Source organism: Triturus cristatus, chromosome 8 (genome assembly GCF_964204655.1).
Source record: "Triturus cristatus chromosome 8, aTriCri1.1, whole genome shotgun sequence".
Taxonomy (NCBI): domain Eukaryota; kingdom Metazoa; phylum Chordata; class Amphibia; order Caudata; family Salamandridae; genus Triturus; species Triturus cristatus.
Window position 1 is genome coordinate 1,677,964,818 of NC_140591.1, and position 16,969 is coordinate 1,677,981,786.

General features: G+C 46.8%; 1 protein-coding gene across 1 annotated transcript in view; it reads right to left on the minus strand.

The window, feature by feature from the left end:
* Positions 1–10,122: 10,122 nt before the first annotated feature.
* LOC146808577 (pepsin A-like) overlaps positions 10,123–16,969 on the minus strand; it is a 32,663-nt gene continuing 25,816 nt past the window's right edge. The window contains exons 7-9 of the mRNA XM_085623601.1: positions 14,990–15,134; positions 12,825–12,923; positions 10,123–10,405 (exon numbers count right to left, since the gene is read on the minus strand). Coding sequence (XP_085479727.1) covers positions 10,277–10,405; positions 12,825–12,923; positions 14,990–15,134 — 373 coding nt within the window. The 3' untranslated portion in view covers positions 10,123–10,276. The remainder of the gene's footprint in view (positions 10,406–12,824; positions 12,924–14,989; positions 15,135–16,969) is intronic.

Consider the following 16,969-nt stretch of genomic DNA (forward strand, 5'->3'; position numbering starts at 1 on the left):
TAGAGGCACGATAGTCTCTTCATGTTCTATCAAGTAATCCACCTGGCTCTTATTCACTATAGTCTTGGTTTTCTGCTGTCATTGTGTTTTATATTATGTACTTATTCTGTATTTGTATTTATTGCTAACTGTACAATTATTAAAATCATTACAGTAAAAGCAGTCAACATGTTACCACTAAAACAATGAGTAGGAAACATTTTTTTTTAATTTGGTGAAAGGAATTTGCCGCCCATCCCCAGTTGCACCACGATCAGCCTTCCCCAGGGTTTGTGGATGCAGAGATATGGCTTTATGGCAATCCGAAAGCCCACAGTGTTCTATAAGGATGGATAACATTGTGCACCTGTGGCAGGTGACCATTGACCTTGGGTCCGTTTTCCTATGTGGCTCTGTCCTGGGGGGGGTGCTAGAAGTGCGGAGAAGCGTCAATGCAGTTACGAGGCCCCCTCGCCGTCGTTCCTCGGGTTTGTAATGCATTGCTCCAGAATTTTGTTTCGTTCATTTTCCTTTTTTAAGGCGAGCCTGATACTGTAGATCAATTTCCCCAGTCTTGCTAGGGTCATTGTGCTAGACTTGGAGAAGCACATAGCTGACGCTTCGCTACAGGATTTTATTCCATCGATGGTACAGATTGGACGCAGTAGTCGCCTTCGATCGTCGTTGAGATTCGGGCAGCAGCATAAGAGGTGCAGCCACGATTCCTTCTTGTGTGGGCAGAGTCTGCAGTTTGTGGCATCTCCCCTTCGGGCCCATGCCGGATTGAAGTCCGCAATTCCTAGTGATTAATCTCATGGACAATATTTTACTTCGGGTTGATGGAGTGAGAGCGTCACTTAGGTAAGCCTGGGCTTTGCCTGCCATATAGGAGCTATTCAGCAGGTCCAGGTGTGGACTTGAACGGAGGGATTTACAATCGAGATCGAATGAAATTTCGCCCACTTGTTTGTTTATAGCTCTTTTCCAGGCGATCATTGGAATTTCCGGCCTCGATATGCTCTCTTCCACTATGTTCAATGCCTTGATTGCTTTATGCAGGGCGGTGTGCCAGAGCGTACATGGCTCTTCAAAGATAGATCTCAGTTTGTGTTTTAGTGAATTCGCTTGGGCCCTTAAAATCCTGAGACAAAGTTTTATAAAGTCCTCCTTGCACATCAAATCGGGCCTTGCCAAGCCAAGTTCCAGCCTTAGCCTTGCATTCCTTGCTGACCTCGGAATTTGGAGCACAGTTTTATATGCTTTAGATTGTGTTGAATTTAAGCTAGCGTGCTGTGAGCCGGGGAAAGCAAGGTGGCCATAACTGATTGCTGGTAGAAGTTTAGCTTTGAGAACTTTCAGTATTGGCCCGGCAGTCGGGCTGCTCAGGTGGTGGTTTAATTGCTTGAGTAGACGTATCACCATGTTGGCCTTAGTACTCTGGTGTTTCAAGTGGGCCTTCCCGTTTGCCCGTTCCGTCAGCCAGACCCCCAGGTAGTCAAATGACTCTGCTGTATTGATATGCAAGTTGCCCATTTGCCATTGCGCTTTCTTTTTCTGGTGGTAGGTCCCGAAGATGACGACCTTGGTCTTTCCTTGGTTTACTGTCAGGTTATTGATTCTGTTGAAATGATTTAGTGCGGTTAGGGCTCTTTTTAGGCCAACCTTTGTGTGGTGCATTATGGCTGTATCGTCGGCGTATTGAAGCACCGGCAACCTCAAGTGACCTAGTCTTGGTGCTACGAGGCAGGCTCCTTTTAGGGCGTCCCCCAGATCCGCCGTGTGTGGGTTAAACAATATGGGTGCCAGCACGCACCCTTGCTTCAGCCCATTCTCTGTGATTATTTTCGAGGACACTGTGCTGGTGCTGGTTTGAACTCTTACCCAGGTGTCCTCATAGAGTGATCTTATTGCCTTCAGTAGAGTTGGAGGAATTCCCCAGTTTTCTAATTCCACCATAGTCTTCTGTGAACAACTTTATCGAAGGCTGTGCTGTAATCCGCAAAGCAGCAGAAGAGTGGCGGGTGGTTCTTCCGGGTAGATAGGTGGGTCAGTTCCAGAACATCATCCATTGTCGATGCCTGTGACCTGAAGCTAGTTATATGAGGGGGCATAATGCTAGTCTCCTCCACCCACTCCTCCTGGTCCTTTAGTAGCAGGCCGGAGTAGCCCTTGGCCTCAAGGTCGAGTAGGGCTATAAGCCTATAATTTGATGCCTTTCGGTGGTCTCCTTTTTTAAAGATAGGGACCAAGATGGAGCCCCTCCAGGCATCAGGCGTTGTTGCTGTCTGGAAAGTGTAGTTGTATAGGGGAGTTAATATTGCTGCCCAAAAGTCGGGGGGCTTTTTTTTTTTTTTTTTTTTTTTTTTTTTTTAAAACCTTTATTTCGGTAGTTGCACAATACACAGCGTCTGCCTACAACCCCTCGGGGCCGGCCGCTATGACATCGGAGAACATAAAACAATCATGTCAGGATAAGAAAAGGTTTTGATTTTATGGTTTCGTCGAGTACGATGTAGTGAACTTCGAAAAGGTTCGAAGCTAATCACTGACCAGGAGAGACAGCACCATTCACGGAGCACCCAGAAGGAGGCGTCATATAGGAAGGCATTAATAAGGAAACAGGTGGCCACCATCCAGGAACTAAAAGCAAACACTATACCACAGAATGATGGAACACAATAAGCTCCCTGCTAACACTGAACCCCAACCCCGAAGAAACAAAGAAACGTAAAAGAGAAAGAAACCAAAGAGGAAGAGAGAAAGAAAGAGAAAGAGGGCCATAGAGACGAAGAGGACATAGAACACATCCCATCCCCCCACCCTGCATACCAGCGGAAGGCCACGGCCCACCCCCCCCCATTAGGCATGCCTGTCGCCCCAAATGAACCCCAAGTAGGAAAGAGAGTCCGGAGAGTGGGAAATAACCTCCCAGTCTCCGACTCCCAGAGAAGACAGGAGGAGGAAATTTTATATACTCCCGGTCACCACAGCCCCTTACGCATCCCCCACCCTGAATATCAGCAGCACAACTGAAGTGGCAAGCAAAGCGGCAGGTGGGGAAACTCCATTACAAATGTGCGAGTAAAGCAGACACTTGGCAGTCTCATCCTGGTCCCCGCCCGCCAATACGTACAGCAAACTAAAGGGAATCGCCCAGCCCCGGCCCGATCCTAAGTGGCCCCACAGATCCACCCCCGCAAGAAACAGTAGCGAATTACAAACATGCGGATCAACCGATACATAAACAAATGTTCTAGTCCGGGTCATGCCAGGCGGTCAGGCAGGATCATCAAGGGAGGCAACATCAACCCTGGCCTGAACGCGGAGACCTCACCAAACATGGCCGCCGCTGGGAGTGTACCTCAGGCAGAACAAAGGAGCAAGATGGCCGCTCCCGGCAAAGAAGACGCAGAGGGAGGAGAAGCGAGAGTTCCCAGTCGTAGACCATCACCACATCGATAGTGACAAACACAGTTTTCCCCACAGAACAGCACACACTCCGGCGATGCTGAGGCAGACATGGCAACACTTGCAGAGGCAGAGTCTCAGCTTGTAAAGTGGAAGGGAGCTTTGTATCTGCAACTTTGTCCTTAAGAGAACCCTCGACACTGTAACCAGGGAGAGGACGTTCCACAGTATCCCCCTGTCGCCAATTTGTATCCGCCTCGAAGGGAATAAGAGGCATGGGGGGGTCAGACAACCGCAGTAGTTCCCTGGATGGCATAGTGGCATCGATCTTCCGCTCCAGTTCTCGAGTGCGTTGGCACCATGTCGCCCGCAAGTCCCCCAGGGCTAGAAGGATATCACCATAGGTCAGGTCTGCTCCCTGCTTCAGCATGCCGACAGTATGTAAAGGCGCCACCGGGACACCCTCCAGCTCGACGGTAGGCAGGGAAGCTTGCGTCAGGGATATGGCGGCTTCCGCCTTTCCGGCGAGGTGGACCGGCACCGGTACCATTTATGCCGTTAGCCCACCTCGGAGGGGTGAGGGCGACGCCATAGGACGGGGGAACAGTAGTTAAGGCAAGAGGAGTTGATGCTCGCTATACAGGGCTCACACAATGGGAGAGCCCTCGGCTGTGTTGCGATGCGGGTGGTGGGCGATCTCAAGCGGATACCGCTCTGGCCGCTGGTAGGAGGACAATGGAAGATTCGCCAGCCCGGACCCAATCGTACCGGAATTCTCTCCGTAGCGAAGAAGGCTCCGCCAGGCCGCCCACTCCACGCCCGGTCACATTTCCCCAGGCGCCGGTCCAGCCCCAGGTCGTCTCACCGTACGTGTGAGCGGTGTCCGGTGACGGTGGTCGGGCCAGAATGCGTGGGCAAAGTCCAAAGTCGGCAAACTCTATGAATCCTCGACCAAAAAAGCCGGCGGGGACATCGGAGGAATGCGGAAAGTATCAGCGCATTCGTGGTTACATTTACTCGCGCCGTAGGCAGGATTAAAGATCAGGATGTCATGTAAACAGCAGACGGGCTGCGGAGCCGGGAGCTCAGACGTCCTATCCGTCCGCCATCTTGGCTCCTCCCCGGCCCTCTGCCGGGGGCCTTTTTAAAAACCAGCGCTGGAATCCTGTTTGGCCCAGGAGCCCCATCATTCTTCATGTTCTTAATGGTCCTATGACCATTTAAAGGGTTTAGCTGGGCTGTTACTACACTGTGTGTGGCCGCCGGCGATCTATTACCCTCAGACCTGTTGCAATGGATAGCTTTCGTGCCTTCTGGCGTGATGTCTGGTTGCCAGTCTGGGCCATCACCTCCGCGAGCCCTGTCTGAGCTATCTGTATATGGGGGGTAATTGCGTAAAGCTGTTTGACATAGAGCAGCCAGTCCTTTTTTGATTCTCTCTTGAGATTCCTCTGCTGCTCAGTTGGTTTATGTGTCTCCAAAGATGTGCAGGGTTCTTCTGTTTTAGCAGGGAGAAAACTTTGAGCCATTCCCTTTCCCTGGTGGTGTTTTTGTGTTCCCATATTTTCTTCCTTAGTGCTGCCCTCAATGAGGCAACCGATGGTCCTTCCAGTAAGCCGCCCCCTCTTTTCTTCTTTGCGAGGGCCTCGCGCAGAAGCTGTTTGCTTTCCTGTATGTCTTTGTTTGGCCCTATGCTGCCCCTACTTGGTTGCCCATTGAGCCTGGGGGATGTGACTGGGGGTTCCCGAGCTTGGCTTGTAGGTCCTCCACGATGTCTTCCCAGGCCTTTATGGGTGAGAGCGCCGAAGACGGATTGTCTTCCTGTTTTTCTTCGAGCCAAGTTTGTAGCTCGTTGCCTGTATTGTCCGACCATTTAATCCTCCTCAGAGCGCTGGTTTGGTGATAGAGAGCTGACGGAACTGTCATCTGGAAGACCGCTCTCAATGGCCTGTGTTGGCTTTCCGACCTATCTTCCACTTCAAAGTCATCCAGTCTGGCCGCCAGTGCCTCGCTGACCATGATGTAGTCAATTCTTGAGATATCGCTGAAGGTGGGGGGATGATCCCATGTGTTTGAGAGGGCCTTTTTCATTGCGTGAGTTGAGGTCAGTTTATGGTTGCTAATGAAGTTGGACAGGGGGCTGCCCTACCGGATCTCAAGGTAGGGGGTTTGTTTGTGTCCAGATCTCTCAAGTTGAAATCCCCCGCTAGGATAACCTGGTGTGTTTTATATTTGCACAGGAGGTCTTCAAGTATCCCCAGCAGTCCCTCCAGCTTCTCTTTCATGGTAGGCTGTGCCGGGTTGATTTAACAGTTAATTATTAAAAGAGACATTGAATATGAGTTAAGGTGCAAGCCTCTAATGTGTAAGGCTTGCAATCCAGGTGTGTTCAAGTCGATTCCAGAGCACTTTCGTGCTTTATAAAAACTGATAGACCGCCAGCTGGTCGGCCAAATAGATTCTTATTCTGTAGAGTTTGGACTTTTTATGTGTTTGCTGCACCAACTCCTAGGGTAGTTTTTATGAGCTTTTTAAATACAAATCTGCATTCTCTATATATTCTTTCTACTTGTATTTTAGTGCATATATGAATTTTGAGATTTTATTTGGACCTCCTCGAAGTTCCGCAACATAAATCAATTGAACTTGAAACTCGTTGATCAGGAGGGATTGATTATCTTGCTCAGTATATCGGATCCTTTGCCAGTGCTTGATGGAGTGGTACCAGAATATCACAGTCAGAATATTGTCTGATTTATAGTTTGAAAACTAATTATAATTATCGTTAACAAAAATATCTTTCCATGAGGTTAAATCTACACTTAAAGGAAGGATACTTTAGTAACAAATATTTAGGGCACTCTATTTGCATCTGAAAATGTCTGTCTATGATCTGGCAACATACGACCGTGTACAACAGGTCTATACACACTGCATACTGTGGTGGCTTGACTCCTCTCCTAACTACAGACCCCAGTGCATTCGGCCCCCGCAGCTCCTCTAACATTAACTTTGAAGTTCCTCAGGGCTCTCTTCTTTCTCCTTTATTTTTTAATCAGAGCTCCAAGCACTGCTTTACGCTGCCATCACTGGGGCATATCATCAAGGGCAATATCGCCGCATTAGCGGCACTATTTGCCGCTAACGCGGTGATATTTTTATCGCCCTATCATCAAGCTGACGCTAACAGCTGTTAGCGACAGTTTACTGGGAATAGCGCCCCTTGTCAGCACGCCTCCGATCGCATCGCTAATGAGATGCAAAGGAGGCGTGCCTGACAAAACACCATGGGAAAATAGCGCTAACCCAGCTTCGTCATATTGACAAGGAGGGTTAGCGATATTTAAAATCACGTTAAGTATGCCTTAACGCAGGAATTTAACGCCTGTTAAGCTCCTGACTAAGGCATACCTAACATGGGGGGTGGATTGTGTGGCTAAGACCACAGGCCCTATCACTAAGGATATCGCCGTTTTCCACTATGGAAAACAGCGATATCCCCACTATCTATTGAATTTTTATCTTGAATTTTTATCGCCTATCGTTGTTGATAACGCGCTAACCGGGTGATAAATTCCAGAGATAGCCGGCGATAAATATGCAAGCACTAAGCGCACTTTGCAATATTTTTCGCCGGACCTTGATAATATGCCCCTAAGTTCCTGAACAGTACGCCTGGTCACAGCAGGTTGACCATGTCCCAGGCTCCTGCAGAGCAGAGAGGAGAAAAGGAGGTGGGCCCCAGCAGTGACCAGCGCTACCTAGTGCTGCCATTACTCCCACTGCACAAGATGCGCCCGGGCCACACCCGGGCAAAGCCCTGGCGAAGGGCAGGCGATCTTTGCTCGTCTTCGCTTGGAAGAGGCTGGGCTGGGCCTCCCCTTGTAACTTTTTGATCGAAGGTACATCCAGGGACTGTTTTCCTGATGGGTGCATTTGCCTTTCAATATTTTTGCATTTCAATGTTTTTAAGACGGGCATTGTTTTAAAGTCAACGGAAGCTTTAATCTGGAACTGGGGTTTATATAACGTGTGTGTTCATTGGTAGTAGGAGCGCCCCTCCGCCTTCTTCTTCCTCTTCATCCCCAGGGCCTCATTTACTATACGGTGAAGCAGGGCAGCCCTGCACGCCTTTCTGCTGCACTGCCCTACGCCAAAAGAAAAGGGCCGAAATGTTACGCATCTCTCAAATACAGCGCACTCCTGCCCTTTTCCGCAGCACTGGCACACAAATAACTGCCATGTGACAGCACAGTCTGGATTGAAATCAGGTTTGTTTTGTCAGGGAAGGACACCTGCCCTCACAAAAACAACCCTTACGCAACCCCTGGGGAGGCGCAGGCTTCTGGCGGATTCTTAAGTTTACAGCTTGTTGCATATCTGGGGATGTGTCACGTGCCCCTGGGTGTTATGCTGGAATACCCATCGTAACACCCCTGGCACGCCTCCCTGAGGCAGTGTGAGGCAACGCAGTGACTTGCACTTTTTTTTGCCTCACAGCTTATCAACGAGGCCATGAAAAGGCACACGGGGTGGCTTTACATGGCCTTATAGATATGGCTAAACCCTGTGCACCACTGGAACGTCAAAAAGTGACATACCGGGGGCAAACAGGGCTTGTAAATAAACACTCTAGTACGGCTACACATCAGCCATCCTGGTTTGACAGAGCATGTAGAGCACAGATATGTGACTCTGACAATCCCTGAATGCAAAGGAATAGAAATGAAATCAGTGTCTGTGGAAGAGAATGTAAAGAGGCCTTGAAAAAGAAGGAACACGGACCAACAAATTGATATTTGGGAGAAGCTGATCTGTTCTTGTAAGCTAAAGGACACCCAGATGTTCAGATGAATAGCTAATTCAATTAGATTCTCCAACAGCTGGATGAAATGTCTGGGAGTGAATATAGATCCTGATCTGGGGGTAGCCTATTACAAAGTCACCTACTGCCCCCAGTGATTGACACTGACCCCTTTGGCCTGGCTCTGCCCCAGTTCCCTCTCAATGCAGAAGACGTGGTGGACGCAATCGTTAAAAGTAAAAAAAAAAGGCCCGTCTGTGGGCCCCACTCCTTACCGCCAACATCGGCACAGCCTGTAAAGCCAGTCTCCACAGTCCTTGCGATCAGCTACTATAGCCCCAATCACAGGATCATCATCTCATTACTGGGTTCCCTGTGAAAGTTATTGGCAGAGTCATTCTTGACAGGTTGAAGCTTTGGATCCCAGAATCCTGCATTAATACCTGAAGTGGAGTGTGGGTTTATGACCGGGTGGGGGGCGATGGGACAGTCTCTTAATTTACTCCCGCTGATACACAAATATGCATTTGATGAACCTACTGCCATACACCGAGCCTGTGTGGGCCTCAGGTGCTTGCTACAATGTCAACAGATCAAAGCTCTGGGTCACACTGGACACTATGGGGCTGGTTTGGGTTTGGAGTCCTTCACTCTGATCTTTCTACCCTAGCAACGTATGGTGAAAGCAGGGAATGTACCAACTCATTTGGTTTAGGCCGGGTGTTTCAGCATTCAAGAAGGGACATGCCGAAGAATAATCCTGTCCTGGTGTTATTTTATGCCGATGATGCGGTTCGCCTTTCAAGAGTCTGAAACGGCCTTAATAGCTTCTTGGACGCCTTTGTAGATTTCATGGACCACTTGAATCTGGAATCAAATCTCTCCGAAACATTAACTATAGATTGTGGCCCAAAAAAAGCTTAGGGCTCATTTCCATGGAGCTGGAGCCACCGTTGAGTCATGTTTTTGACGCACCGGTGGCACTTTCTTTGCTCCATATTTACAAGTTGGCGCATCTAGGCACGTGCATCAGCTTTCATCAGCCTGCTTCGGTTTTTACCTTCATCAGAATCAGCTGCGTTGTATTAGAATTAATATATGCAAGGTATTCGTTCCCACGTAAAGTCCCCCATAATTCTAAGACAGCGGTATTTATGGCGTTTTGGAAAAGCGACTCATCGTCGGGAAGCCGGCCACTGTGCTTGCAATGTGTCCAAATGCCCAGGCCTTTAAAGCCCCGGCGAAGGAATGACACATTGGCCGTGGCTTAGAAATCTGACCAGCTGAAGTCACTCCCAACAACGTAATCTGCAAGGAGCTCATGTCACCTCTGTGGTAAGTGCACAGACAGGTAGGTAACACAGTAAATGTCACATTACATAACATTAGTGACTTGTATCCACACACATAGTAGTCTCACACAATATGTCACACATACCTAGGTATAGTGGTACACTATGCCCACTTGTATGTGAGACATAAAGGACCAATGTGATAGAGTCCAAGGTGAGTTTTTCACCTTTCACATTATATTACATTGGTCCCCATACGGTAGGCTACTCTCGTCAGTCAATGCCATCACCTCTGTTTTTTGACTCATTGCTGTAGTTGTGCCAGTCTTATGACCAACTCCAGCATGTGCCACCTTTGGGCCTGATGTCTTGCAGCATCCTTAATTTAATCCCCAGTATTGTAAATACGATGCATCCATGGCGCTCAAGGTCCACCACACGGGTGCCAATGCTCTGGTGTCGCCTCTACTTACAGCTTCAAAGGTCACTAACATCTTTTCAAAAAGCCCTCAGAGCCGGCTTTTCTGGCCATTGCTCCCTTTGGCTCTACCATTGAAGTTAGCTCTGTGGTGTGTGTGGCCTACATGTATGATTCATGACTTGCATGTCCACACCTTCAATGAAGAAGCAGTCATTCAATTATTTGTGCATTCAGTGACATGATTTATTGCTCTCTCCAGGACTGATGGACACACAGTCATGTGTCTAGAGCAGTCATGTGTCTAGAGCAGGCCTGCTCCTTTCATTCAACTTTCACTCCTCAAATATAAAAGGCTTTGGAACACGTTCATCCTCAGGCGACGTTGGCCAGACCGATGTAGTTGCCAGCTCTGTCGAAGACGACGTAATATTCCCTGATGAAGACGTCTCCCAGGATCCAGAAGCCAGCAGGCATGGTCTGGAAGTTGCTGGTGCAGTAGTTCTGTGGGACAAAAGTCATAGAAAGAATTTAGCAGAACATGCATTAGAATATGGAGTTTTGTTTGCCCAGGCTGCTGGTTCTCGTGATATTCTGAATTCTGTCAGTGTGTCTGCTGTGGTCCAAAGTTGTGTCTTGAACATGTACAGCCTGATTTACAAAACCTTTCTTTTAGAAAACTGATCAGTGCAAAAATATTGTGGAAGGACGCCTCAAACCCTGCACCAGGCGGATCTCACAAGGAGGGCTAGTTTGAAACTGCGAACACAAGCCTCTGCATTCACTGTCTGGCCCATTCCTGGATACAACGCAGCCCACATAAAAACAGCAAGAACAAGGAGAAATTAAAAAAATGTCCACGCTTCACCAGGTTAAGAGCAGGTTTCCCTGGTTTTAATTCTGGCGCTGCCTCCTATTTACGCCTCCCTTGCAAATAGGAGGCAGCGTCAGAATCAATGGATGTTGTGGTGGAACGCCCACTGCAACACCCATTGCCCTCCCCTTTCACACGAAGCATAGCGAGAAAGGGTGCCTTATTTGCAAGGCAGCGTTAAGCCATAAGTGGCTTAACGCTGACTTGTAAATAAGGCAAACCCACTATTGCAACCACAATGTCAAAAAAGGAGACGTTCCAATGGCTATAGGGGTTTGTACATATGGCCCTTAGCAAAATATGCACAAGGGAATGGTGGAGCGTAGTGTCAAGCACAAAATGCTAACACCACGCTCCATCATTCTGAAAATGCTGGGATGCGCTGTATTTACAAGCATACAGCGCACCCCTGCATTTCCCCCAGCGCTAAATTAAGCTGCCTAACTCCAACGCAGGCACCCTTGCACCTTAGTACAAAGGTGCCTGCATTGAGGGAATGATTGTTTATGTGCAGAAAGGTACACCAAATGGCGATTTGTAACTTTCATGTGTGCTGCAATGTACAGCACACATAGAAGTTGGAAATTGTAATTTTTGTAATGATTGTTTATGTGCAAGAGGGGAATCCTTCCTGCGCATAAACAATCACTCATGGTGATTTGCTGTTTCTCTGTGTGCTGCATAATGCAGCACACATGGAAACAGCAAAAATAAGGAGAAATACATAATTTCTCCTCATTTCACCATGTTAAGACCAGGTTTTCCCTGGTCTTAATTTTGGCGCTGCCCCATATTTACACCACCCTTTAAAATAGGGGGTAGCATCAGAATCAATGGGTGTTGTGGCGGAATGCTCACCGCAACACTCATTGCCCACCCCTTTCACGCTAAGTATAGCATGAAAAGGTGCCTTATTTACAAAACTGTGTTAAGCGGCTTAATGGCACCTTGTAAATAATGCGAGGCACGTATCGTCAAAGGAACATTGCTAAAAATGATGTTCCTGTGGTGATAAGGGCTTGTAAATATGCCCCTTAAATTGTACACAAACTCTTGTTGCAAAGGACATATTAACTGTGGGTCTTATTTACAAGATGATGCCATAGGGCAGTGCCGCAGGCCTTCCTGCTGCGCTGCCTGACGGCAAAAGAAAAGGGCGGAAATGCGCCGTATCTATCAGATATGCAGTGGGGGCAGCGTGCCCCAAGGATGGTGGAGCAGGAGTCGCGGTGGGGTTTTCACAAAAAATTAATTCACTTACCTTTGTAGTGCAACGTCCTCCTCCCTCGGGTGTCTTCCAGGAAGGTCCTGATTCACAGCATGAAAGCAGCGCTAGAGTTGGATAGAGCGGCCTCTCTCAGCACTCCTAGGAACACTGGAGGCCGGCACTTTCTCTTACCCAGCTGCCTCAGACATCTAGGTTAGAGAACTCTAAAATGCGCATGTCCGGTTGGCCGTCAAAAGATGGCAGGCCAAAAAGACAGGCGCAATTGAAAGCGCACAGCTCCCTGCTGCTGCCACTCAGCAGCACTGGCCTACCCCGTCCTGACACTTCGTTCGGGATGGGTTGCTGAAAAATCCAACGGTGATAAATAAACTTTACGACTGTTTATTTTCAGCGCCGGGGCTTGTGGGGCGACGCTCCTCTCCTCAAAAGGAGGACCCGTCCCTGCTGCATTCCGGTCCTTTCCCCCTGCATTAGTAAACAATGGGGTGCCATGCCGCAACACAGGTACCTTTGCACGATGGAGAAAGGGTGCCTGCGCTGTGGGGTAATTATTTTTGTGCAGGAAGGAAAACCTCCTTGCACAAAAACAGTCACGAGTCTTTTTCCTCTTTCTATGTGTGCTGCAGAAAGGAAAAACGCAGAGAAATGAAGGTATTTCTCCCAGTTGCACCCCCTTACGCTTGGGGATGGTATCCATCCATCCATGGATTCCCCACTAGAGGCTACTCCTCCAAAGGCAAGGTCAACTCTATAACGACAAACCAGGAGATTTCTCATTGCCGCATCATTTTAAATCAGGTGGTAAGAAGCAAGAGCGGTACCTCATTGATGTAGGCGCTGGCAGGCACTGGGTAACCAACGCCGTTGATGTTGAAGACGATGTCAGGCAGGGAGCCGATGGAGTTGCAGTTCACTTGGTACTGGCGGGGGAGAAGAAAGGACAAGGAATCTGTTAGGGATCTGTTTGGGCACACAAGTTCTTCCTATTGTTGTTGTAACTACAATACTATAATATTGTTAATAAAGGAAAATAGGAATTAAGATGACATGAATATGCTACTCTTTACAAAGGTTAAAGAGGATAATGACCTGGAAGCTCTTTACTGAAGGCCTCAGACCACACCCTTCATGGGCTGTAATTACTGGTCATTGCTATTCTGCATCTTCCTTTCTGACGTCTACTCCACACTATTGCTTACATATCCTAGACCTTTCGCATTGTCTCTCGTGCAAAGCGCTTGCTTCTGCTTCTATGCCCCATCATAGTGCAATGCACTCTCCTCACTGGTACAGGACTCCATACCCTAAACAGCTGCCCTGGTGCTAGACCTCTCTTGTAAGACATCACCTTATCCCTTGTTTCCTCTTTCCAGCACCATTGACAACTGCTTGACACTGGTCTTTACCCTTTCTTACTTGTTCTTCATCCTGCCTCTGCCTCTTATCTTTTGAGTTATCTGGCGCTAACTCTTTCAGTGAGGTTAGCCCCAAATCTTCATTGACCAACACCACTCTACCCACAAAGGCATTCTGAAAATCAACTCATTGTCTTCTCCCATAATGCATCATGGTTTCTCTTTCTTCTGGTATCTCTAAAATTCCATCTGAAACAAATTCACTGACAGGTCTTCCGCAGTCTTCACATTCACACCTCTGTTTGCCTTCACTCTCAGGCAAAGCCTCTGACGACTATCTTTCACTTTCTGACCTTTAGATACACATTTTTTATATATATTTTTTTTTTCATAGCAATAACCAGGACTCAAGAGCATCAGAGCACTGTACAGAAAAAGCAGATGGGCTAATAACTGCATTTTTACATTTCTGTGAACACCCTCATTCCATTTCTCAGAATTTGAAATGCTCTATCAGGTCTACAAAGTGAGGAATTGCAGCCAGGATGCTCTCCAGCTGAGAAAGACCTGGGGGTTGAAACGCGTCGATGTTTGTCAGAAGCCCATTAAAAACGTAAGAACATATTTTGATTTCCTGGAGAGCAGCATATATTTCTGTTGATTGAAATTATTTAGATATATATTTTAATAAATGAATAAATTACTCCTCTTAACATCCTGCCTACCCCTCCTCATCCCCTCCTTCAATCCAACCTCCTTTGCTCCCTTTCTATCTAAACCTTCCCTACATCCCACGTGTTTGCTCTCCGCTGATCCCCATCTGCTTCACCCCTCCTTTGTGAAGCCTCACTCCACTTTCAGTTACCTGCAGATTACCGGCATGTCTAAAGTCAAGCACTTAGTTGAAACAAACTACCAAATCGTTCCTCCAGGTTTTGAGCAACTGCTTCTAAGTAAAAATCTACTCAAGGTTCATCTCAGAGTTTCATGAATTGTCTTTTCATGAACGAAGAGCAGACTAATAAAATGAACAAAACAGTTGTAAATCTGTCACTATGCTACGTGTTCTAAATATTATGACTCTGTAGGGATATGTATTAAGTGATACGTATGTGATATGCACTAATTTATAAACTGTCTCACATATATCAGTCCTGCAGAAGACCAGAAAAATGTCGCCTAAGGCCGAAATGCGTCGTTCAGCAGGAAGTGTGTGACCCCCTATCGAAAGAAGTAAAGATGTGGACATTAAATGCCCATGAACTGAGTGCACGGTGAAACGGGAGCGAGCCCATTGTATTGCAACCGAGGATTTACCAATAAATGCTGCCTTGTCTTGGTGAGTTTGGTCCATTTGGGCGTGGGTATTTAGAGATATGATTATTGTCAGTGCTGTGTGTTTATAAATGTTTCAATGTTCACTTAACCTCATAAACAACAACATGTTATAGAGGAACCATCAGCATGGAACTAATACAAACATATTTGGCTGTTTCTTTACAAAGTCTGCCTCTGGGTGCTTTTAAGATTGCATAATACAAAGGACAGTGAAGGTACCTACAGCGCCTCTTCCTGCCCCATCCTTCTGGGGGGACCTGTTTCTAGACCTGACGCGGGCGCGTGCCACTTACCTCCCCATTGGAGTTCTGGGAAGCTCCAATCGCATTGAGGATGCTGCCCACCCCGGAAGAGGATCCTGAGATCAGGGAGGTCCCGGTGTCCACGATGGCTTGGCATCCTCCATTGCAGGCGATGACGTTCCCGTTCATGGTGATGCTGGGGGGGAGAAGCAGACATGACGTATCAAGATGCCGGAAGATCTAACCACGCCTACTGAGCACTAGTCTTCTCTTGTTCAACCGTGAAGTGGAAATGACGTAAGTATCTGGGGCCCAATTCACAAAGGTAAATTAAGACCAAAAGTCTAAGTTTAGAGCTAAAGTCTAACACTACTAGTAGTAAAGTTGGACTTTTGGTGTGAGTTTACTTTGTGAGTCAGTCCCTTCCAGGGATGCTGACATGACACAGACATCCGCTCCTGTTCCTTGTGTGGTGAATTATATGGTTAAAAAATGAACGCCCTCCGGTAAATACATCTCCTTTTTAAGATTTGTGAAGCATGGCGGTAACTTTTATTGACGTTTTTCCCACGTGTACTAACACTCGTCTTAAGTATGCCAGGGTGTCTCACCTGAATGTGCATGTTTCAATTTGTTTGTATACCTGTGGTGATCATAGCTCTCACACATACCTAGCCAGTGAAATAGATCTGAAATCCTGATGCGAACCCCCTTAGAAGGATTATAGATTTGCACAAACTCTGTGCTGTTCCTGGCTTTCCAGGGCTCCAACAGACTGCTTGATAAGCACCCCTCCCCCCCTGGGGGGACAGCCTTTCCATCACCATGAACCTAGCAGTAGGGCATCAGCTGGCCTGCTGTGGCCAAGCCGGATGAAACCCGCTTTCAGAAATATATGGTAATTCTATAATTCCTGTATGTATGTGGTAAATCCATAATTACTGTATGTATGTGCTAATTTCATATTTCAAGTATGTATATGGCATTTCCAGAATTCCAGTGTGTATGTGGTAATTCCATAATTACTGTATGTATGTATGTGGTACTTCCAGAATTCCTGTATGTATTTGGTACTTCCAGGATTACTTTATGTATGTGGCAATTCCATAACTACAGTATGTATGTGGTAATTCCATAATTCCTGTATGTATGTGGTACTTCCATAATTCCTGGATGTATGTGGTACTTCCCTAATTCCTGGATGCATGTGGTAATATCATTACTACTGTATGTATGTGGTACTTCCATAATTCCTGTATGTATATGGTACTTCAATAATTCCTGAATGTATGTGGTACTTCCATGATTCCTTTATCTATATGGTACTTCCATAATTACTGGATGCATGTGGTAATTCCATAATTACTGTATGTATGTGGTACTTCCATAATTTCTTTATCTATGTGGTAATTCCATAAGTACAGTATGCATGTAGTAATTCCATAATTGGGGTATGTATGTGAGACTTTCATAATTCCTGTATGTATGTGGTATTTCAGTAAATTCTGGATGTATGTGGTATTTCCATAAATCCTGGATGTATGTGGTATTTCCATTAATCCTGAATGTATGTGGTATTTCTATGAATCCTGAATGTATGTGGTATTTCCATGAATCCTGAATGTATGTTGTATTTCCCTAGCACATCTCGCAAAGGTAGCGGATATCGCCAACTAATCTGACTTGATATTTGTCTCATTTGTTAATAAACCTCCATGGTGTGGACACCCCCCCCCCCCCCTGTGTTTTGTGGAAGCAATACTGGTTCAGTGGGTATTTAAAATGTGTTGCTAATGGTCACAGTTCAGGTCGAGTGAAGAGTAGTAGTTCTGGAAAAGTACTGAGTATGTTTTCCAGGAGTACTCCCAATAAGAAATTGTGCATATGCAGATATTGCAACAGGTGGAACATTCTTCATGCAAAATCATTTTACCGTACATTTTAAAATGTAACTGATGGAAATAGAGAGGACAGCAAGCAAGAGGGGTGCAGGCAAGACCTCTGTTTTGTTTTTACCACTGTTTACATGAC